The 24,932-nt window shown below is 38.2% G+C and overlaps 1 protein-coding gene across 2 annotated transcripts in view; it reads left to right on the top strand.

Annotated features, from left to right (window-relative positions):
- PPP1R1C (protein phosphatase 1 regulatory inhibitor subunit 1C) overlaps positions 1 to 19,887 on the top strand; it is a 120,834-nt gene extending 100,947 nt beyond the window's left edge. Inside the window, exons 1-2 of one of the 2 annotated variants that reach the window (XR_011570607.1) lie at positions 10,567 to 10,987; positions 19,407 to 19,494. Coding sequence is in view for 1 of the 2 variants with exons in the window: in XM_019969786.2 (XP_019825345.1) it covers positions 19,407 to 19,495 (89 nt within the window). In the remaining variant the exon portion in view is untranslated. Of the gene's footprint in view, positions 1 to 10,566; positions 10,988 to 19,406 lie in introns of those variants that run through there. The other variant, XM_019969786.2, reaches the window with a different exon arrangement.
- Positions 19,888 to 24,932: the final 5,045 nt, after the last annotated feature.

Here is a 24,932-nt window from a genome sequence, read left to right as displayed (position 1 = left end):
GCAATTTTGCAATAATATTGGTCCAAGACTCAGAAGAAGTTGGAATTCCTAGGACATCTCCATAATTTATGGGAAAAGTACTTTAGAATATTTGAAATCAGTACAGTCATAGAAAAATATCTGCCTTATTCCTAAGTAGCATCAGCTCTCCAAATAGGCAGAGAACAGGCAGCTGTCTAAATATTATGATGTAAGAAGCGGTACCAAGTCCTAATTTTCTGAATCATCTCCATCTATCATTGTGTTTTTTGACACCTGGATTAAAATTGTCATTGCTTGAAGCTTTCCTGAGACTATGAGAAAAGAAGCCATATTCTTTAGGGGAATTTTTTTTTTTGTTAAAGTGTTTATCAAAATATATTGCAAGGGAATGGAAGTAAATCTTGGGAATGAAGATAACTTCAATTAGGAATACATTATGACTAGAAGAATGAGATGTTGGCCCAACAAAAATGAGAAATTGTGTGTCATAGTGGGAAAAAAAACTAAAGTTGACGCTTGAATAAAGAGAGTTTAAAATGCTTAGTTCCATCTACACATGGATTTTTTTTTTTTTTCTAAATATGTAGTACTGTTGCCAAACTCAAATTTGTGTGCCCAACACAAAAAGGTCAAACAAACCCAAACCCTTTTGGAGTGGAGGAAGGATTATTTATTGCAGGGCCTTGCAAGGAGAAAGGGATTGCTCATGCTCAAAAGATCCAAACTCCCCAATGGGCTTCAGGGAAGAAGCTTTTACAGGCAGGATTTGGAGAGAGGTCCACAGGCTGTGTGACTTTCTTCTGGGTTGACTGCTGGTGAGGTAACAGGGTGGAGTTTCAGGAATCGCAACCATCAGCCTTCTCGTTCCAAAGTGGGGTCCACATGATTTGCTCAGGCTGAATTTACCATCCTCCACCTGGGTGGGAGCCTTAATTCCTGTAGAAGAACTCAGAGCTGTGTATCAAATAGATACACACATCCTCCCAGGAGAAACCAGGTTCAGGCCCCATGGCTGCACTGGTATTTCTGCATTCCCTCACTCCCCTCGTGGCTCAGATAGTAAAGATGGGCCTGCAGTGCAGGGTACCTGGGTTCAAACCCCTGGAGAAGGGAATGGCTAACCGTCTCCAGTATTCTTGCCTGGAGAATTCCATGGACAGAGGAGGCTGGCGGGCTACAGTCTGTGGGGTTGCAGAGTTGGACATACACGACTAAGCGACTAATACTCCTAATTAGTAACTGTTTAAATCTGCCCTTTGGGGCCCAGGGAAGGTCGAGTAGGCTGAAAGCCTTTTCCTACAAACAAGAAATGAGGACCATGGAAAGGCTTTTCTGGTTGGGAGATCTCACAGGGTCCAGCTCATTTCACTAATGTAGTACTCGATCTGTGGTTGGTTGAATCCACAGATGCAGAAACACAAATATAGAGGGCTGACTGTAAGTAAAGTCATATGAGGGTTTTCCAGTGTGTGTGTGTGTGTTGGGGGAGAGGTGGGAGTTGGTGCTCTAACTTCCGTGTTGTTCAAGGGTCAACTGTAAATTCCAAACCAGGAATTTTGGGTTTTGATATTGACTTGCCAAGGCATCTTGGGCAACTCATTTCATTTTCAGCAGACACAAATTTCCAACTGTGAGATGGGAATAATAGCAGAAGCCCTTTCCATGTTCCAGTGTAATGTTGAGGATAGAACGATATGATTTTTGCCCTGATAAATTGAGATATGTTGTAATTGTCGAAACCAGCTCAACAAGCAGGGTTTCCGAAAGCATGATGCGGTGAGAGAATGAGAAACGAGATGCAAGAATTCAGAGAAAAGCAAGGACCAGGGACCAGCACCACTCCAAAGTGAAGGTGCCGAAACTGAATCCAAGCCAGCTTTACTATACTTTCAGCTTCAATGAAAGAATATGCGGGGAGTTAAACTATAACTCATGTGGCCTTCAGGGCCAAAGAACAAAATGATCATTAACCATTGAGTAATTAGGAAACAGTAATCAATAACGAATCAGTAACTAAGACTAATATTCTTATCTATAGATTTTCCACCAGATACGTAAAACATGTGACTCTGAGACGCCAGTTGAGAAACAGTCTGGGGTCGGTTTTCCAACCCCAGGATCATATCTTGTTTTCAAGACTATGAACTGTTCCCTCTGGACTTGTTCCAAGAGTCTCATGCCTTATAGCATCCAGTTTATCAATAATTATAAATTTCTTTTGTGGCCCTTGCCAGAACCTGCTTTTCTTTTACTTTTCCTGTCTCCTACAGTAATAATATTATTATTTATTAAACAACATGATAGAATCAGGAGAATAATGGGGGCAACCAAAGAGAGTCTTACTGTAGGTTACTGTTAATTATAAATATTGGTAAGATAGAATAAACGTGCAAAGGAAAGAAAAAGAATGAAACTTCCAAAGTGATCCTTCAGTCTGAGACAGATTGGATGCCGCGTTGAGGTTGGGGTTAGTCATGCTTAAACTGAACCTCACTTTTATCTAGAATTAACTGTGATCATAATACAAGGATAAATTAGGTGAGAGGGGACATATAGATGAACAAGAACAACAAAATAAGAAGCATCAAGAATTACAGATTCTACTTACTTGTATTTTCTTTTTTTTAATTCACCTTTGGTGAGAAAATTGTAAAACATGTTAATAAAATAAAGGAACTGTTTAGAGGAGAGCCTAATACTTTAGATTTAATGAAATAAAGTATTTTTTTTAATTTTATTTTATTTTTAAACTTTACATAATTGTATTAGTTTTGCCAAATATCAAAATGAATCCATCACAGGTATACATGTGCTCCCCATCCTGAACCCTCCTCCCTCCTCCCTCCCCATACCATCCCTCTGGGTCGTCCCAGTGCACTAGCCCCAAGCCCCAAGTTGAAATAATGATGAGGAGGAACTCAAAAGCTAAATTGTTGGGGGAATTTTAAAAAAGGTTTTCTTTGTTATATTTTCCTAGAATCTTTAGGAAATTACTTTTAATATGTTCTGATATCATGTGTATCAATATCTGGCATGTCTTCTCCACAATTTACTGAATAAATGTTTAATCTGAGAAAACTGACAAATTTTAAGCACTTTAAAAGTGAGTTGTGACAATTCTGGGCTGAACACTTGTTTTAAAATCACTCAAATACTGTCATCTGATTATTTACAAATCCACATAGTGAAGCTGATCATAAGTGCTCAGGGCTTTATAGTAACAAAATTATCGTCTCAGGAACAAAAGAAAGTGTGAAACCAGTGTGATGATTTTTACCCCTGACCTGAAAGTCTGCTACTCATTCTTCAAACAATGCCTTGCCCATGGGGAGACAATTACTGACTTTGCAAAAAATGTCCTAAATTTTCTCTATTACTTTAGTTCCAGTCATTAGTGTAAAGTTCAGATTTAACTTGAAGTTCACTCCTGAGACATGGTGGAACATTTCCCATCTTTGTCTAGTTCTCAGCTCATCAAAAGTTGCATTCAAAGATGGAGGTATAGGGGAGAAAAAGGGAATATCCCAGTTGCTTTTCATTTTCCCTGTCTTCTTCCGTCCCAGAAGGAGATTGGAGCGAAAACATTAACAAGGGAGAATAGATTATTCAGGACACTTTGGGCTTCACAGCTCAAACTCCAAATCTAATTTGCTTTAGTTCCAGTCATGAGTGTAAAGTTCAAAGTATACTTCAGAAGAACTAAAGAGCATCTTGATGAAACTGAAAGAGGAGAGTGAAAAAGTTGTCTTAAAACTCAACATTCAGAAAACTAAGATCATGGACTCTGATTCCATCACTTCATGGCAAATAGATGGGGAAACAATGGAAACAGTGACAGATTTTATTTTCTTGGGCTCCAAAATCACTGCAGATGGTGACTGTAGTCATGAATTTAAAAGATGCTTGCTCCTTGGAAGAAAAGCTATGACCAACCTAGACAGCATATTAAAAAGCAGAAACATTACTTTGCCAACAAAGGTCCATCTAGTCAAAGCTATGGTTTTTCCAGTAGTCATGTGTGGACATAAGCATTGTACTATAAAGAAAGCTGAGTGCCGAAGAATTGATGCTTTTGAACTGTGGTGTTGGAGAAGACTCTTGAGAGTCCCTTGGACTGCAAGGAGATCCAACCAGTCAATCCTGAAGGAAATCAGTCTGAATATTCATTGGAAGGACTGATCTGAAGCTGAAACTTCAATACTTTGGCCACCTGATGTGAAGAACCAACTCATTGGAAAAGACCCTGATGCTGGGAAAGACTGAAGGCAGGAGGAGAAGGGGTCGACAGAGGATGAGATGGTTGGATGGCATCACCAGCTCGATTAACATGAGTTTGAGTAAGCTCTGGGAGTTGGTGATGGATAGGGAAGCCTGGCATGCTGCAGTCCATGGGGGTGGCAAAGAGTCAGACATCACTGAGGGACTGAACTGACTGAAGAGAAATTTACTGAAAGACTATTTGGCTACTTTATGAGGGAAAACAAATCACTAGGCAAGAAAGGAAAGGAAGCAGCTGAGACTCAGGAAATAAAGAGAATCAAAGGCTGCCATCTCATCCATTTTCTTTATTATAACTTCATCCTCCCTACAGTCCCCTGAAGACCAGCTATCACCTTAAGTAGGAAACATGAGCATCGAGAGCAAACAAGTTTAACACCATGTATCATCCATAAATTAAAGACTCTCTTATAATGACTTTGTTTCAAACAATAAGATCATGGGAGAGGGATTATACTAGGAGCAGCATGGGTCACATATCCCTGTCCTTGGCATAGCAGTCAGAGGATAAGATAAGAACCAGGCAGAGTTGAATGGGGAGAAGCGTGCTTCTGAAGGAAAGTGAGTGGGAAGGATAGTCATTCCCTATAAGAAGGGGAGGGTAGAGAAAAGACTAAACAATAGACACTCATTATAAAGAACAAATCAGGAGTATCTGGTGGATAATGTTACTTGTTGAGAAATAAATTTTTCTTAAAAACTTACAAAAGTATACCTCTGATTTCTATCCACTTCTAACTATATTCTGGTACTACTGTTGGCGAATTTCCAGAACAAGCAGACTCTAATTATAAAAAGGGATTGTTCTCACAAAGACTCTAATTATAAAAAGGGATTGTTGTCACAAATTTGATTTGATTTCAGATCCAAATTTGCTCTCATAAATTGGATCTGAAAATACATAGAATCAATGCTATTTTTTTCAGGCCAAGTTATAGAAACAGGGCCCATAATATTGCCTAAATTATCATACTAACAGCCCATTTCAATCTAACAAAGCATCCATTACAGTATCCAACTAGAAAGTCCAGTTGCCCCATACCATGGAAGCCATTTGGCCTTCTAGTGGTTTTACATGGCTATCAGGCAGCCAGGTTGTGGTTGGGTAAGAGAAGGCGGAAGGGAACTCTGTTGGGACTCCCAGGCACCAGCTGGTTCATCATTTTCTGGGTCTGGTTTGGTACAAAGCAGATAATACAGAATAAAGTCTTGAAAACCTGTGTTCTAGATTCAGTGATTGCTGTCTGCTGTGGGACTTCAGAAAATAGGCATTGGTTCACATCTTAATATGATGGTGGTGGTGGTAACAGTATGTGTCTATGTGTATGAGTGTGTGTGTGTGTGTTAAGAGGCAGTCAGACTGCCGTTTGAACTCAAATCTACTTTTAAAGTTCTTCTGATCCTAAAAGGTCATGCTTCTGTGATTGAGAAAAAGCGCTTTTCCACAACTCTATAGCTGCTTAAGGGAAGGCAGCTCTGTGGCCTAATAGTTTGTGGGGAGAAGACTAGAAGGGATTAGAACAGGGATGTAGGCTGCTCTTCCATGTCCATCCGTCTATATGGCTCCCTTACTAAAGAGCTTCTGGAGGTTGTCAATAAATATATCTGTTATCAATATGAGTTCATTTGGAGATAATATCAAAAGTCTAATTCGTGGCCAGCTTTGAGTAAGAAGCCCTAGCCAAATGCCCCTTCTGGTATCTTCTCTGAGAGGCCCAGCTACCTTATATTAGCAAATTGGAGACTTTCTAGTTAGTATATCAAGCCAGAAATAATAGTGCTGTTCATTCTCAACAATTTCATTTTATCCCTAAAAATCTGATAGTTACCCCATATACATGTGTGTGTCGCTCATTCGTGTCTGACTTTTTGCGACTGCATGGACTGTAGGCCACCAGACTTCTCTGTCCATGGAATTCTCCAGGCAAGAATACTGGAGTGGGTTGCCATTCCCTTCTCCAGAGGAACTTCTCAACCCAGGGATCGAACCCTGGTCTCCTGCATTGCAGGCAGTTTCTTTACCGTTTGAGCTACAGGGAAGCATATATATATATATATATATATATATATATATATATATATGTTTTCTCTCTCAGTACTATCTATTATTTGAGTGAGAAATGAAATAAATATCTAAGGAAAGGTAAGTAGACTATAGATGCACAATAAGTTTAGGGGAAAAATTGAAGTAATTTCAAGTCATTTTGGTTGTGAGAAGCCATAAACATACTTCAAGAGAATTCTGCCTCTTAATCTGTAGGTTTAAATGAAATTCAACATGAGTTTTTTAAAAAAGACTTACATTAAATTTTGTTGATAATTTTAGAATTTTTCTAATATAAAGGTGATGTAAATTAAATGCAGTGTATATATACTGAAAGTAAGATTGTTTTCCTTTTCTAGAGAAGAATTTGAAAATTCAAAAGTCATGGTTTTAGGGCAATTAATTTATAATGTCAAAGGTGAGTTTCACAGTTCTAAGTTTGGTATTGAAAAGAATTTCCCAGGTAAGAGATAATCCTGTGTTGAGAAACTGAATAAATTTGGTAGGCAAATACTTGTTTTTCCTAGTTATTACATTTTTATATCATAGGGTAGAAATAACAGAAAATTACAATTTTAAGCAAAAAAATTTTTTACTATTTTTCCTTTGTCATATAAACAATATAAATTTGCTTCTCACTAGGCCTTTTGCATCAAGTATTAATAAATCAAGATTTGAAAAGAATAAATGGCATCAGCTCATCCAAGGAGAGTTTATTAAAGATCTATGTAAAAAGAAGAGAGATTGTGACTTTACACTGGGTGACAAGCAAAACAGACCAACTGTAGGGCAGAAAATCAAAAATGAAAGTGGGTCAGTGAGTCCCACGGTGGTACAATAAACTGCTGTTTAAATGGATGGTCAGAGAGTACAACTGCCTGTGAACAAGAATGCCTGGGAGAACAATGGTAAATCTGAACAGAAGAAGCAGGGTCAGAGCAAAAGAGTTGCAAAGCTCAGAGTGCGAACTGCAAGTCCTTGGGTCAGGCAGAGGATGAAACAGAACAATCTCATCATTCAGAAGCTTCCTGGCCGCCAGCAAGCTGCATAATGAAAAGCAAACAGAGCTGAGGCCCTCCACAGAAACAGGGGAGCAAAACAGCCTCAGGACATGGAGAGAGCTGAGCTGATTTTGAAACTACATGTAACTATCAACTCATCAGGATTAGCGCTTTCCCACAAAGAAAAAAATTAAGTAACAGGAGAATCACTGAGGAGACCAAAATATTTAATCAAGTCCATTTACATTACTTATATTACAAAAGCCATGTACCCAATAGGATTCATTAACTGTGTTTGGTGATCAAAACAACTTTATATACTGAGGAAAGTACCATTTCTCCTTTTCATCTTTGAGATTTCCTGCATATTTTCTTGGATAGGTGGAATTTCAGAAACATAATTACTAAATGAGTCGAGATTGGTAATCTGAAATAGTATGGGAGACCAAGAAGAACAAAGATGTGCTTAAATGGATTGGGCAGAAGTTCATCCATCTGAAAAAACAAATTGGCTAGGTTGAAAATTCTTTATACGTTGAATAGGAAATTTTTTAAAAGTGAGATAATATTAAAGTTTGTTAAATGATCAAAAGTTAGTCATTTCCTTATTTAAGATGTACTGAACATCTGTAATGTTCAGGCATTGTTCTGGGCTCTGCTGATCAGTCAAGAAATAAAACAGTATGTTGGCTCCAGTTTCATGGTGCTGATATTCTAGCGGAGGCCCACCACAAGTCCATAAAGAAATATGCAACCAAGAAGTGATCAGTGCTCTAAAGGAAGGAAAAAATAAGCTAAATCACATTGAAAGTAAAAGATACATAAGATGTTTTAAACGGGACAGTCAGTGGTCTTCTCTGAAGTGACAACATCTCAACAAAAGCCCAATGAGGTGAAGAAAAACGGCATATAAGCCCCTCAGAAGAAAAGGAATCCAGTAAAGAGAATGAGGTGAACAAGGTCTGAGGTTGTGCAAGGCCTGTGTGTAAAATACCAATGTAGCCAAGCGCGTGAGGGAACGGTTGGAAGGAGGCAAGGCCAGAACCAGACAGAACTTAATCATGTAGCATCTTAATGATTATGAATTTATGGTGAGTCATTTGAATTTCATTCTTAGGATAAGGATAATGAGAAGTCATCAAAGATTTTCATTGGAGGAACGATGCAATGTTGTGAGAGATTATTCTGTAAATTGTTTGGGGAATTAACTATAGGGTGGAAGAAGAGAAAGTAGGGAAACCAGTTAGAAGGCTGTCTGAGATCCTCCAAGTAGAGATTAATGGGACTAAGATGGTAGTGCTGGAACTGATGAAAGCTGATTGGATTTGGAATACAATTTTGCATGTAGAGGCTTCACAATTTGGTCATGCATTGGAAAAGGAGTGTGAAAGGAACAAGATGATGCAAGGAATACACTAGACCTGAGAATATTCTGTTGACTAAGATGGGAAAGATTTGGAAAAGAGAAGGTTGGTAGGGGCCGGGTGCTTGTTTCTATTTGAAGATTCAGGACAGAATCTAGACCATGTTTTAGATATACTAAATTTGGGATGCCTATTAAACATCTAAAAGTCAGAATACAGTTAGGCTGTTGGTTATATGAATCTGAACTCAGACGTGGGACTGGGCCTGACAATATACAGTTGGAAATCATCAATTTACATATCATATTTAAAACAGTAGTATTGGATGAGAAGTGAGTACAAATAGAGAAAACATTCAATAACCAAGTCCTGAAAGTGGCTGGCATGTAGGGTGAGAATGAAAAGGATTGTCTAGCTAGCTAGAAAGACCAAGAAGGAGTGGCAAGCGAGCTAAGTGGAAAAACAGGTGTGTTTGATCATTTTGAGATTAAATTAACAGACCAATTATGTTAAATGCTGTCAAGATTTTATCTAAAATGGGTGTGAAACTGACCACTGGATTTCCCCAGATGGAGTTTGTTGGGGAAATTTGACAAGAACTATTTTAAAGGAGTGATGGGCATAGAAGTCTGATTAGAGTATGTCAAGGAAAGGTTATAAAGTGAGTAACCTTTTATTATACTATAGGAGTTTTGTTCTAAAAAGAAGGGGCAGTGACTAGAGGTAGAATGGAGTCAAGAAACAGTTTCTTGAAATGGAATAAATGAAAATATGTTTTTGTGGTTATGGAAATATTTTAGTAGAATGGGAGAAATTGATGATGCCAGAGAGAGACAGTTTATAATTTTTGGAGAATTCTTTGAAAGGGTGAGACATACTGTGAAAAAGAGGGGTGGATAAAAATGAAGGGTGAGGCTTATGAGAGGAGGCAGAGATATGGATATAGATTCAAATATATTGGTAATTTGGCCATGCTGATGTCAATTCATTAATGGCTATTTCAGTTATTTCTGTAAAATCAACTGAGTGTGAAGAGAGTACAGGGTTGTTAGAGATTTGAGGAGAGAAAAATCAGACAGTCTAACAATCTCCGGTGCATTTAGACGACTGATGTTCAGTGATTATTGACACAGATGGATAAATACCATAAGGCTGACTGTCCACCTGACAATCAGTGAGCAAGACCTATAATCCGTGGAGGGAGGGAGTTACCTGCAGAAACAGCACAGTCAGCTCTAACAGTCATCCTGAAACCAACCATGCAGTGGTCTGATCAGTGTCATCTTGATTGTTTTAAGTACAATTAATCTTCATTCCCATGGTTTGTTCCCATTTCTTTGAGGCCCATTCTCAGGATTTGGGTAGTTTAAGTCATGGCTGCAGTCTGGTCATCACGTAGTTAATTTCTTTCAACTTGTGGGGGTTTTCACCATCTACAGTACAGCTCAAAAGAAGCTCAAAGGGGGTTTCAATAGTGAAAACACTGTTCAGAATATTATCTACAACCCTTGAGGAGAAACTAGAAGTCATTGACTTTGCTTAATGACCAAATGTTTATCATTGGGTCTCCTTTGTTTTCTTTCGTTCCTGCATTTTTAAACTTTTTTGATTAAACTTGTTTTTTGACTAAAGTTTTTCTACAGACAAAAGCCAGGCTGAGGACTTGGGAGCCCAGGGAAAGGGACATAGGGCCCTGCTCTGTTTCAAGGGTATGGTAGCCTAGAGTGACCATTGTTTCAATAGAAGCAATTGGAAGGCAGAAACTTTGAAAATGCCAGGACAGGACATCCTTCTGTGGACACACTTAAGAAAAAAATAAGCATCATTTGTTCTGTGCTTTAAACGCGACTCTCCATTCACTATTTTATTTTTAGTGCTTTCAAGGCTAACCACCAACTCCTGCTGATTGATGCATTCTTTATTTTAGATATGCTATTGTGTTCAATCAATGACAGCCAAGCCTTGCAAGAGAAGGAGTCATTCTGTCTCTTGCTATAAGTGAAATTGCCCAACACTGTTTAGCTCCATTATGTGTAGGCTTAAAAATGTAACTTTACTTCTGAGTTCATGGAATGCATTAGCTTTGAAGAAAAAGGGAGAGCACTTGGCTGTAGAGGGCAAAAGAGACATTTGGTCTATCAACGTGATTCTCAACCTTGGCTAAACAGCCGTATCCTTGCAAAATTAAAAAAATCATATTCTTGCCTGAATCCAACCTTAGACTTTCTGATAAAGATATGAACACTTTGCATCTTGAAAAATGAGACTAGATTACTCTTCAAAGATACTCTTTGAATTCATACTTCTAATGATAGCAGGTAAGTGTACTTTGTCTCCTATCTTCTTAGTATTTACTGCTAAATCTTTCATCCAGGTTTTACTCTTGGGCAACAGCTTTGGTAAAATATATGATAAGTAAAATATACATAAATATGTAATACTTCTGAATATTTATGAGTATCAGACAAACATGCTGCCTCTATTCCTATGTATGATTAAGAAATTAGCATATTACACATTTATTCTTCTGCAGAGAAATGCTTCTGTAAGTAATGTGTAGTTAAGTGAAATGATTATGTGTGGATTTGCAATTTACATTAACTGAACAGTCATAGTATGGGACCAGAGAACAACTGTGCTGTGTATATGAAATTACTTTAAATAAAATAGAAAGGGATAGATTTAGGGTGAGTTCAGGACATATTTAGACTTCCCCGGTGGCTCAGATGGTAAAGCGTCTTGCTTACAATGCGGGAGACCTGGGTTCGATCCCTGGGTCGGGAAGATACTCTGGAGAAGGAAATGGCAACCCACTCCAGTACTTTTGCCTGGAAAATCCCATGGATGGAGGAGCCTGGTAGGCTACAGTCCATGGGATCACAAAGAATCGGACACGACTGAAAGACTTCACTTTCACTTTTCAGGACATATTTGGTGTTTACCTTTGGAATGAAATGGATAGGTCATTTGATCTCTGTGACCCTAAGCATTAAATTAATAGATAGCTATTTATTATAGCTATATTATATTTAATTTATTATGTATGAATGCATTTATTTATTATAAATGATTTATATTTATTTTAAATGAATGACAAGAAGATTAGACAAAATACATGTGAAAGCGTTTTGGGAAATGCAAAGCACATTTTCAACCTGACAAATGGTGGGCCTTTACTTCTTAGGCTTGATGTACCATATTATGGCTTAAATTATATTCCTTGAGTAAATTAACATGATTATTTTGATAAAATTTGAAGGATTGATATACAAGCAATCATCTTTTTAGAGCCATTAAACTCGCTCTTTTGTGTATAGTAAGCCTTCAGAAAACTAATGATTGTTAAATGTATTTTTCAAATAGTTTTCTCATAAAGAAATTAGACTTGCTATTTTGCTTAATCTAACCAGCATATTGCTCCATCAATGGCTGTCCAAATTATTATCTCCGAGTTGGACCTCCTCTTCCCCACATCAGAACTCTCTAAATGCTTTATTTCTGCAACATGCTTTCATTGAATGAATTTCTTTTATATGCACACCATCACCTCTGACCTACATTCCCATCTGATTTGCAGTTGTGTCTCTCCCCTGTTCAACACACAGAAGGAACATTATTATATTGAACTCATATTGCTTCTTTTCCGATAACCCAAATATTATTTGTAACTTGGTTCTATTCTGAGAATTATGCTAGGTTAAATTTAAATTCTACATCTTCCTGATTACAAATTCTATTAAAAAACATTAACAGCAATGATGAAAAAAAGACTGAGAAGTTAGATTTATATCTGTTATGAGTTGAAAGAATTTGATAATGAAAAGGGCCTCATGATCTTAAGTTACTACATTTTCCTACAGGTTTTATTTGGAAAAGATCAATGACAATGGAAGATTGAGCGCTTAGTGGTCCACATGAAAAGCCCCCAGTAGAAATTAGGGGCCCAGATTTGTGTCCTAGCTCAGCGCATGATTGCTATATGAATTTAAACAAGTCCCTTTGCCAACCGAAATTGTCCTTTCATCTTTAAAGTGAAGAGATTAGACTTGAATTCATATTCACAACTATTTGTGAATCAGAGACCCCTCTGAGATTCTGCTGAAAACTACGAACCTTCTTCCCTGAAGAGGCACAGATGTAAGTATAAATAGAATTCCAAGAGGGTCAGAGGCTCTCAAAATACACCCACAAATTCCCTAGAGGACTTTAGAATGAGTTCAAGTAACTGAAATATGTGGTTGAAAAAAAATGAATTCATTTACATTTGCTACTTCCAATGTGAATTAGTTTTAAAATGTGGATCTGGGCCATTTATGTCATTTAAAGTTAGAATTACTTTCTTGTACCTTATAGTACTCACAGCAGAGCAGATTCTGCAGTAGAAAAGAAGCTCTGCTTTGTGTATGAATAGCATATCAGGGTCCTGGAGTTATTTTAGTCTGTCCTGCTACTCAGTGCAGGATCCCTTAACTCTCCTCTGAAACAGAAATTTCGCTTTGACTTGAACACACACAGTGATGGGGAGCTCATTCACATGCTTACTGCTGGGCAAACATGAAGAACTTAGAAATTTTCTTCTTTATGTTAAACCATGCAGATGTCCCCAACTTAATGATGGTTCAACTTACAATAGTTCAAAAGCAATATACATTCAGAAGAAACTGTATTTCAAATTTTGAATTTTAATCTTTTTCTGGGCTAACAGTGCTGGGCAAGGCAGTGAGCACAGCTCCACTCACCCATACCATGATGAATGAGAACAACCAATACACTTGCAACCATCCTGTACTCAGACTGCCATTCTGTTTTACACTTCCAGTATGGTATTCAATGAATTGCATGAGAGGTGCCACACTTTATTATAAAGTAGGCTTTGTGTTAGGTGATTTTGCCCAACTGTAGGCTAATATATGGGAGAAGGCAATGGCACCCCACTCCAGTACTCTTGCCTGGAAAATCCCATGGACGGAGGAGCCTGGTAGGCTGCAGTCTATGGGGTCGCTAAGAGTCAGACATGACTGAGCGACTTCACTTTCACTTTTCACTTGCATGCATTGGAGAAGGAAATGGCAACCCACTCCAGTGTTCTTGACTGGAGAATCCCAGGGATGGGGGAGCCTGATGGGCTGCCATCTATGGGGTCGCATAGAGTCGGACATGACTGCCGCGACTTAGCAGCAGCAGCAGCAGGCTAATATATGTGTTCTGAGCACATTTAAAGTAGTCTAGGCTAAGCTGTGATGTTCAATAGGGTGTATTAAATGCATTTTCCACTTATGATATTTTCAGTGGTTTACCCTTTTGCAAATCAAGGACCATCTGCAATTTGCCTTTACTACATGAATGTCAGCTCTCAGTAGCTACTTAGATAAATTTTATTTCTTTCTCCAGGCTTTGAAGAAATCAATGGCAACCTCTTTTGTCCTCTTAATTTTCTTTATGCTTAACAGTCCAGTTTCATATCCAGTTCTGGAAGAGATTTCAGAAAACTGCTTTCAATCCCAGTTATTTCCTTCAGTGGAACTCTTGAAATGCCAAGTCCAGAACTGGGCAGCATAATCCAGAAAAGGTCTGACCAGCACACAGTTCGAGAAAAGTCTCCTCTCTTAAATTGCTGCCTCTGCTGTTAGAAGAGCTCAGTTCCTACACACAGGTGACTCTGCTGGGTCACCAGGAAATTGTGGTCACTTGAACCCCTAACCATAATCAATCTGGATTGTCCTCATTCTCTTTTACTACCAAAATAACCTTCCTACAGAAAAAGCTCCCTTTGACCTCTACCTTAATCACTTAGGCCATCTTCCCAGCTCTTTGGAATACTAATTTTGTCATTCATCATGTCGTCTTTTCTTTGGAGTTTCATGTCATCTACCTGCCCTTTTTTTCCCTCTGAATTAATTGATAAACATATTGGCCTGTGGTTTGCCAAATGTAAGCCTCCTTTTATGGATGAATTCTTCGTAATTCTTTACTCAGTCACTTTACAACTTTACCCAACTCACATCTGTCCTCCTGACCTACAGAATGGAGAAGGGTATGAGTATAATGTTCTGGGTGGGGGCAACGTTTCTTTTCTTTTTCTTCTTTAACTCCATCTGCTTTCTTTTCCTCAAACTATTTTCTTCATCCCTTCATGTATTCATGTTGCATCCTTGTCTTGTCTATGGTTTCTTCTCTTGTGTGTTCATTCTTGCTATGGAGAAAAGCACCTCTGTGCATTTGGGAATCCCTCTGCTTTCTGCTCACGTGAACCCTGGCTGTGCCTCTCTTGCTTCAGGAGGCCCTTTGCCACATGTTGGGAATCAGCACCTGGGCAGGTGAGGTGTTTTCCTATGTGCTCATTAGCATCTGGCAGAAGAGGAAGCTTTGAGAATTTCATCAACACCTCCAGACCAAGTTGCTTTCCTTTACCTCCAGAATTACTCAAATATTGAATGCGGGTTCAAAGAAAATTGAAGTATAAAGCATATGTGTGTCTGGAGATAGGACGAGGAGCATGGGGAGAAACATTTTAGACAGTCCTCACAGACTTCACACTTTAATCTCAGCATTTATTGCATCTAAAACCAACCAAACATTGCTGGAAAGGAAAAAGAGTCAAAACACAAATTAACTAACATCTGTTACTCAATGGAAAGATGATATTAGTGATAAATGCTTTGGGAACCAAAGAATCTGTGGTTCAGTAGAACAGCACTGTGTTGTCACCAACTTCTGCCTCATCAACATCTTTCACCTGGAAATGGTTAATGCCACACTCAACTAAGACTGAGAAGGCACGTTTCAAGGTTTGTTGGAGTCATTTTACTTTAAAGAAGGCTTTCTCATATAACTTTGTGGCCATTATTATTACAAAATAAATAAGTAAATAGACCTATAGTAAAAATATGGGGAATAGTTGATTAATGGTTTAATAAATTGGAAATTCTAATTACCATTTTTAAAGTGTTTGACCCCCTCATACAGACAAATCAATGTTGGCATTGAATTAACCCTAATTTAAAGAAAATTGTCTGAACACAACTTCATTACTCTGTAATTACCTCAAGGATAAAAGGGATGAACTCTGGAGACAGTAAAACCTTTGGGAACCAGGAGAGATGCAGACAATTTTAGCTCAGGAAAGAGTGGAAGGCAGCTGAATGATTACTGGGCTTTAATATTTCAGAGGGAATGACAAGATGGTTTGAACCAGATTAGTAGGTAATCCTACAATAAATCCTAGAGATTGATAGATTAATTTAGGTTAGCATCCAAAAGTTAAAGGTGAAAGTGAGTTGGGTGTCTCCTGACAATGGAACTTTATACTTCATTCACTCATTTATCATTCAGTCGGTCTATACTGAGGAACTTGGATGTGTCAGAACTTCTCTTGGAACCACACTATCCTTGTTGTTGTTGTTCAGTCACCCAGTCATGTCCAACTCTTTGCAACCCCATGGACTGCAGCATGCCAGACCTCCCTGTCCCTCACCATCTCCCGGAGTTAGACCAAGCTCATGTTCATTTCATCAGTGGTGCCATCCAGCCATCTCATCCTCTGACACCTTCTTTTCCTTATGCCCTCGATCTTTCCCAGCATCAGGGACTTTTCCAATGGGTCATCTGTTTGCATCAGATGACCAAAATACTGGAGCTTCAGCTTCAGCATCAGTTCTTCCAGTGAGTACTCAGGGTTGATCTCCCTTAAATCTGACTGGTTTGATCTCCTTCCTGTCCAAGGGACTTTCAGGAGTCTTCTCCAACACCACAGTTTGAAGGCATCAGTTCTTTGATGTTCTGCCTTCTATATGGTCCAGCTCTCACAACTGTATGTGACCACTGGGAAGACCATAGCCTTGACTATATAGACCTTTGTCAGCAAAGTAACGTCTCTGCTTTTCAACACACTGTCTAGGTTTGTAATTGCTTTCCTGCCAAGAAGCAATCGTCTTCTGATTTCATGGCTGTAGTCACCCTCCACAGTGATTTTGTAGCCCAAGAAAAGGAAATCTATCATTGCTTCCACCTTTTCCCTTTCTATTTGCCATAACCTAGATAGCATATTCAAAAGTAGAGACATTACTTTGCCAACAAAGTTTCATCTAGTCAAGGCTATGGTTTTTCCTGTGGTCACGTATGGATGTGAGAGTTGGACTGTGAAGAAGGCTGAGCACCGAAGAATTGATGCTTTTGAACTGTGGTGTTGGAGAAGACTCTTGAGAGTCCCTTGGACTGCAAGGAGATCCAGCCAGTCCATTCTGAAGGAGATCAGCCCTGGGATTTCTTTGGAAGGAATGATGCTGAAGCTGAAACTCCAGTACTTTGGCCACCTCATGCGAAGAGTTGACTCATTGGAAAAGACTCTGATGCTGGGAGGGATTGGGGGCAGGAGGAGAAGGGGACGACAGAGGATGAGATGGCTGGATGGCATCGCTGACTCGATGGACGTGAGTCTGAGTGAACTCCGGGAGTTGGTGATGGACAGGGAGGCCTGGCGTGCTGCGATTCATGGGGTCACAAAGAGTCGGACATGACTGAGCAACTGATCTGATCTGATCTGAATAGGGCCAGATGCCATGATCTTAATTTTTTTTTAATATTTAGTCTTAAACCAGCTCTTTCTCTCTTTTCCTTCCCCCTCATCAAGAGGCTCTTTAGTTCCTCTTCTCTTTCTGCCATTAGAGTGGTATCATCAGCATAACTGAGGTTATTGATGTCACTGAGGTTACTATCCTTGTAACCTTAAACAAACCATTTATCTTCCTGGAATCTAAATTTCACCATCCAGGGATTTTTCTCGTGTAGTTGTTGTGAGGTTTAGTAACTCAGGTATGTAAGACTCTAGCAGAGTGACTGATTGAATGCTCGTTAAACTCCCTTTCCTTCTCCTCAGGATTTAGACCTTTTTCTCCTATGTAATCTATACCAAGATGAAATAAGTTCCATTTGTTAACAACAAAGTTCTCTATAGTGACTGTGAGTGATCTGTGCTTGCAGATGAAATTTAAGTATTTAAATATTATTACAACCAATCAAATATATTTTCAAAATAATCCCCCAAGCCCAGGGATGTCATTCCTTGTCAAATGGTTCTCTGAGGCTTGCTGACTATAGTATATACAAATCCACTCTCTCTCTTTTTTTTTTTTTAGTTTCTTCATTTCATAGTAAACAAGAGCAGTGACTTCCTTTCATTTATTAATTCTAAGGATAATGTTTTCCAGTAATATTTAGAAAAATCTCATAAACCACTTTTCTGAAAAATATAATATCTATAAACTTTTCAATGTTAAGCATCACTATAAGGCAGAGTGTCAGCTAGTATGATGTTTTAGCAGAATAGACCCAAGTGAAATGAAAGATAATTTTGTAGAGTATGGTTGTAGTAATTGCCTTCTGATTTATACCCCAAATTTGAATTAATTTTGAAAAAAACCTGAACATACATTAGTATGGAACTTCCAAAGACATATATTTAAGTGTCACATCATTCATCCCATTAGTCATTTATACAATCAGTATTAATGAACACCTCCTATTTGCCAGGCTGTGTGCCTGGGACTCCAAAGTGAAACTCCGTAATCCTGACCTCAGCAAGTTTGTTCTAGTGAGAAAGACATGTAAACAAATATAGTTCTATAAAGTAATTGATAAAAAGAAAGTGATCCCAGAGCAGAGGGAAATATTTGAAAGACCAAGGAGGTCCACGTGGAGAACTTGGGGAGCCTTCACAGAGGAGGCCAGCTGAGATCAGGATGAGTGAGAGGTTATCAGGTCGGTAGTAGGAAGAAGCTATTTGGCAGGGAGAATAGAACGAGAAAAAGATGGAGGTTTGAGGGAGCCTAGAGTGACCTGTGGGCAGCCTGGTGGCTCAGATGGTAAAGAATTCGCCTGCAGTGCAGGAGACCCAGGCTCAATCCCTGGGTTGGTAAGCTCCCCTGGAGAAGAGAATGGCTAGTATGGCTAGAACACTCCAGTATTCTTGCCTGAAGAATTCCATGGACAGAGGAGCCCAGCAGTCCAAGGGGTTGCAAAGAATCAGACAACTGAGCAGTTGACACACATAGAGTGATCTGTAATGTTTAAGAGCAGGTTAGTATTGTTAGGGCATAAATTACTATTAGAAGGGGATGCAGGAAAGGCTGGTGGAAATGAGGCCAGATAGGTAGGGAGAAGCCAGATCATATAAGCTTACATAGCAGGCAAAGATTTGACAATGGTTTTCCTCTGTGTAGATTGTGGAGGAAGTGACTGAAGCATTTTTAATACAGAAGTTTCAGAATCGTATCCATATGTTTTTATTCCTAAAGAAGACTAACAACATTCTGATTCTTTTTTTGTTTGCAAGTTATAGAAATGGTGCACACAGACCTCTTTGTTCCTGAGGTTCTAATGGTTTTCATTGTAACAGAGTTCATGGATGCCAAAAGAAATATTTGAACTAAGTGATATGTCAGAATTACAATAAGAGCCTGGGAGCAGATTTTTAGTTAACAGGTTTTTAATAGGCAGTGGTGCAATTCTTAATGAAGAAGGTTTAATGACTATAAAAGATGCCTGTCTCTAATGGAAATTGGGCTGGGTGTGTTTTTATCCCTCGGTGAATTAATTAAAAGGTTTATATAGGTTGATTGTTTAGATTCTTGGAGAAAACACATATACACCAATGAAAACGTTCCTGTCATTTTCTTTATCTCTTGGAGCAAAGCAGTCAATCTGCCAGAAATAAATTGAGCATAATTTTTATAATTTCAGGGGTTAAGCATATGAAAGGCCAGAATGAATCAGCATTCCCTGAAGAGGAAGAAGGCGTGAACGAGAGAGCGCAGCAGTGGGACCATTAATTACGGGTCTGCAACAAGAAGGCTTCTTGGGAATAACTGAACTATTAACCTTTCTGAATATCCCATGGAATGCCACTGCTTGACTTCCACCTCTGCTCTCCACACTCATACAGTAGTAATACACCTCCTGGGAAGTGCCCCTTGACAGAACTTTAGAACCACCTACAGATTGTTTCATATTACGATACTTGCAATTAAAGAATAAGTATTTATTTTACAGTGATTTTTCTTTTTAACAACATAGAAAATCTGCAAACATGTGAGTGTTCTAACTTTAATACTGCCCAGCTTAATCCCTGATGTCCTACTGATACAATTTACCTTCTAAGGTCAAATGTAAATAGCATCACTTTAAAGGAAAAAAATAAATATTAAATATCTTTAGACATGAATCCGTGTCTGGGTTTAACTTACAGAGGAATTTAATTAAACTTTTAAGTTAAGTTCTGCGTTTATCATGTTTCTGTATACTTAATGGTACATGGTATTTATTTCAAAATGATTAAGAAATGCCAGATTTTTTTATTCAAAATATCAAAAGGTATTCATCTTTAGATATTAAACATCTTTTTCTCTCCAACAACACATTAATGGTTAAAGGACCACAGAAGTCTCTCCATTTTCTAAGCTGTGAGAGATGTATTTTTTTTTTTTTTTTATCATTTCCACTAGTTATTCAGAAAAAAAATTATAACTCTAAAATAAAACATGCCAAATCTCCCCTGTTGCTCATTTTTGGCTATTACTTGAAATATGAGGTGTTTTCTATTGCATTTTAATGAATAATTAGATTTTATAAATCTATTATCATAAGAAATTTCATTAATTCATGCTTTTATTAATTCAACAACTATTTTTTATGAGTTTATCTCTAAGAAGGTACTTTGCCGGGTGTTATGAAAATAGAGGAAAGATTATTTCTCCACTACAGAACTGGCAGAGAAACCTCAGTGCAAAGCAAGATTTTCCAAGACAGTATGTATGTACTGAATATCACTTTTGATAATTCAAAGTCCTGGCATCCTGATAAATATTAATTATTTATTGGATTATAATGTAAAGTATCTGTACCACATAATTTAATGGACTGTAGCCCTCCAGGCTCCTCTGTCCATGGAATTCTCCAGGCAAGAATACTGGAGTGGATTACCATGCCCTCCTCCTAGGGATCTTCCCAACCCAGGGATTGAATCCCCATCCTTAGGTCTCAGTGGCATTGACATTGACAGGTAAGTTCTTTACCACCAGAGCCGCCTGGGAAGCCTAATGGAAGTGCAGGAATGCCCAATTTGGATTCCACATTAACAATATTAGTGAGGTTCAAATGTTTCATTGATTAAAAAAATTGAGTTGAAAAGATTTCTCAAAAGTCAGTAAAGAGGGAAATTAAGATAGGAAGAAAAAACAAATGTGAAATCCACTGTAGGATCTTAGTATCAAGGTGCAAAGGAGTAAAACTACTGTTTTTAATTTTGACTGTGAGTTTTATAATGTACAGATTAAAAGAAATGGGAGAATCTATAAGCCAGTGCAATAGAGACAACAACCATTTTCCTTTGGATATTTTCCCCAAGAAAATAAAAGCAAAACTCATTGACAAGTAGTATCTCAAGTATGTATGAATACTTATTCCAAGTTTCCTTCTTTTTTCCTTTCTTCTTTCCTTCTTTCCTGCCTCTCATCCTTCCTTCCTTTCTTTCTCTTCTCCCTCCTTCCCCCGGCTTGTTTTGTTTTTGTGAAGCCGGTTTCACCCCAAATTTTTGGAGTTTCTAGACCACCTGCTGTGATTATTTGATTTTCTAAGTTTCTCCCTGATTAAAAGCTGATTAAGGCACATATTTAGGGGATTTTGAATTATTTGTGTTTGGAAAACATCCCGATACCCCTTGAGATTATTTGAAGTACCCTGAGGTGCTAAAAAATAAAAAGTGCCCTTCCTTTCTTATGAACAGACATTTTTATAAATGTTTTTTCAAAAGGATTCAGACAAACAAAAGAAACCAAAGCTTTTGCTGATTTTGTAATCTTGTGGGGAAATAAACAGCATGGCCTCTGGATTCTTCTGTTTTCCATTTTTAAAAATAAAAAGACATCAAAATTAAAAGAATAAGTTTCCTTCAGAATCATTGGTTTCTTCTATTTTATTCTCTACCCCCAAAACATGGAGATCACAATTAAAAGCCTAAGTTTTCCTTTGGAAAAGTGTTGACTTTCTCAGAAATTTCAAGGAAACCAGCTGTGATAATGGCTTTTCAGGTCACTTTTCACATAGTTACAGGTTACAGCAAAATTTTTTCACAGTGACAACTTGGCTTCAGTTTGGCTGAAAGATTTTCTGACCAAAACAAAACACAGCAAAACAAAACAAAAACTTTTTCTTTCCCAGACAACATTTATAATGTGAGATAATGGTTAGTAGGTGGGCTTTGAGTCAACTGACTTGGGTTCAAATTCAACCTCTACCAAGTTTTAGACTCAGTATCTCCATTTGTAAAATGAGTATAATCATACTTACTTACCCTTACTGGGTAATTGCAAAAATTAAAAGAGACGGATCTATAAAAATGTTTAGCGCAGCATAATGAGTATTTAATAACTGGTGTCTATTAGTACTGCTAGAATGAGAAAGGGCCTGAGACTGTCTATCCAAATCTTCTCTAACACATCCTCCACAATAGCACAGACAAGTGATTGCTTCTCCTACTCTTGCACAGCTCCTGCTGAATCCCAACCCAGCCAAGGAACTTTATTCTTTTGTGTGTTAATCTCTCTCTTTCTCCTGTACTTTACCTCCTTTCCTATATCACATCTGTTCAGATACCGAAGAACACTCTGGTGTCATCTCCTAAATGGTCTCCTTTCTGAGATAACACTTCATCAGTTCCTCCCAGTCCTTTCTTATCATGCTGGCCACTTGTTCTTTGATACTCTTCCACTGCATACTCTGAATCTGGGAAAGATTAAGTCAGATGGATTAGCTGAGTATTTTTTAAATCTCTCTAAACATAAGGAACTGAAGCAGAGAGTATAGAGGGGTAGAGCAGAATTCTAGGCAAGATTTATTTCTATTAAACAATAATTTTGTAACCCCCTTTTCTTCCCAGAGTTGTGCAGGGTAAGCACCTTTATAAAAAACAAAATTCTCAATTTTCTGTTCTTAAAAAAGTTTCACCATTCTTTTAAATTTTAATTCAAAACAATCCATTTTAAATTGTATTTCAATTATACCAGTGCTGTCTATATTGTGGAAATGGATGATTTTAGGTTAGCATGGACAAGTTATTTTTATATTTATAGATACTATTATATATTAGAAAATATACTTAATCACAAATCCTTAAGCTATTGTTGCTTAGGGTGAGGCAAGCTTAAAGTGTGAGTATATTTTAAATCAATATTTTTAAAAGGTGTTAAATAATCATAGTAGAAGTCATACCTCAAAATCATGAAAGTGATATACAATTGAGTGAAATTTTAGAAATACTATTATGGGGTGTTGTCATAGCAAATAGCTTAAGTGCAAGTATCGCAGAGTTTTCTTAGTAGCAATATGGATTTATGAATTCATAAATAAACCACTTACATTGCATTGCTTTAAAAATTCTGTTTATTTACCCATATCTAAAAGCAAGCAATGTAAAGTGCAAACTGATAATGGAAAAGCATGTCTAACTACACTGAAGTGTTTATGGTTACATGGAATTTTGACTTTTCTGAAGGAAGATGGGAAAGAAATATCCTTAGTTTTCTAAGTCCTTGATTCTAAAAACCAGGCTTCAAAGCTGATAGGTATGCATGCCTGCACGTGTGCTAAGTTACTTCGGTCATGTCCGACTCTTTGCAACCCCACGGACTGTAGCCTGCCAGGCTCCTCTGTCCATGCAATTTCCCAGGCAAGAATACTGGAGTGGGTTACCACGCCCTCCTCCAGGGGATCTTCCTGACCCAGGGATCAGGATCTTCCTGACCAAGGGATTGAACTCATGTCTCCAACGTCTCCTGCATTAAAAATGTGTATGTTACTGAAATGTGAAATCTGTTGAAGAAATTAGATTATTAGTCTTCTTAACATTCTGAAGAACTAAATTTCAGAGTAAGAAGAGCTTTTGGAAAATGATAGCAAGCATCTTTGGTTTTGCAAATCGTAAATAATTATGGTGGTAAACTTTGCAAATATCCCATAGAATTCACATAGCAATGGAGGTAAAAGCTTCTACTTTACAAGGTTGTGTGAGTTAAGTGAAATAATCTATGTGGATGCACAGATGCCTGATTGCATTTTGTAGAGTCTACCATTCAACCATAGAACTGTCCTAGATGTTTAGTGTGAGGCTCCCTTTTTCTGTGGATACAGATATTGGTGCAGGCCACTTCTCTCACTGCATTTCATACTTAATTTATGCAGATAATGGAGACTTGGTCTGTAGAGAGAAGATGAACATGAGAGTAGATTAGAGAGAAAAGGAGGTGAAGGAAGGAACTCAAAGAAGCCTGGTAACTTGAAGAAAACAATTGGAGAAGGTAGACTAAAATGGTATTGGATTTATTTTCATTTTTCTTATCAATCTACAACTATGACTTACCAAATTTTTTCTGTTCCTCTAACTTTTTGTAAACATGAGTATAATTTGAGGGAATGAGCACAGTGAGCCCGAGGAGAATATGGCATTATCATGCTGCTGCTAAGCTGCTAAGTCACTTCAGTCGTGTTCGACTCTGTGTGATCCCATAGACAGCAGCCCACCAGGCTCCCCCAGTCCCTGGGATTCTCCAGGCAAGAACACTGGAGTGGGTTGCCATTTTCTTTTCCAGTGCATGAAAGTGAAAAGTGAAAGTGAAGTTGCTCAGTCGTGTCCGACTCTTAGCGACCCCATGGACTGCAGCCTACCAGGCTCCTCCATCCATGGGATTTTCCAGGCAAGATACTGGAGTGCTAGAATCCTAAAAATAACAGAATTCTAGAGTATGTTCAGCAAATGGTTCTTCATTATTTTTAGAACAAGCATTTGACAGCAAATAATAGAAAACCAGCAAACAATGGATAGAGGTTTATTTATATCATGCAGGAAAATGTTCAGAACTGGAATTGTGGCTCCAGACACCAATGGGCATCTAGGTACTTTTCATTGTCCTTAAGATCTCAAAGAATTGATGCTTTTGAACTGTGGTGTTGCATAAGACTTTTGAGAGTCCCTTGGACTGCAAGGAGATTCAATCAGTCAATCGTAAAGGAAATCAGTCCTGAATATTCATTGGAAGGACTGATCCTGAAGCTGAAACTCCAATACTTTGGCCACCTGATGTGAAGAACTGACTTCTTTGAAAACACCCTGATGCTGGGATAGAATGAAGGCAGGAGAAGGGGATGACAGAAGATGAGATGGTTGGATGGCAGCACTGACTCTGGAATGAGTTTGAGCAAGCTCCAGGAGTTGGT

The sequence above is a fragment of the Bos indicus genome, chromosome 2, assembly GCF_029378745.1.
Source record: "Bos indicus isolate NIAB-ARS_2022 breed Sahiwal x Tharparkar chromosome 2, NIAB-ARS_B.indTharparkar_mat_pri_1.0, whole genome shotgun sequence".
In the NCBI taxonomy this organism is placed as follows: domain Eukaryota; kingdom Metazoa; phylum Chordata; class Mammalia; order Artiodactyla; family Bovidae; genus Bos; species Bos indicus.
The sequence above is the reverse complement of the archived record's forward strand: the minus strand, read 5'-3'. Positions and strand labels throughout refer to the sequence as shown.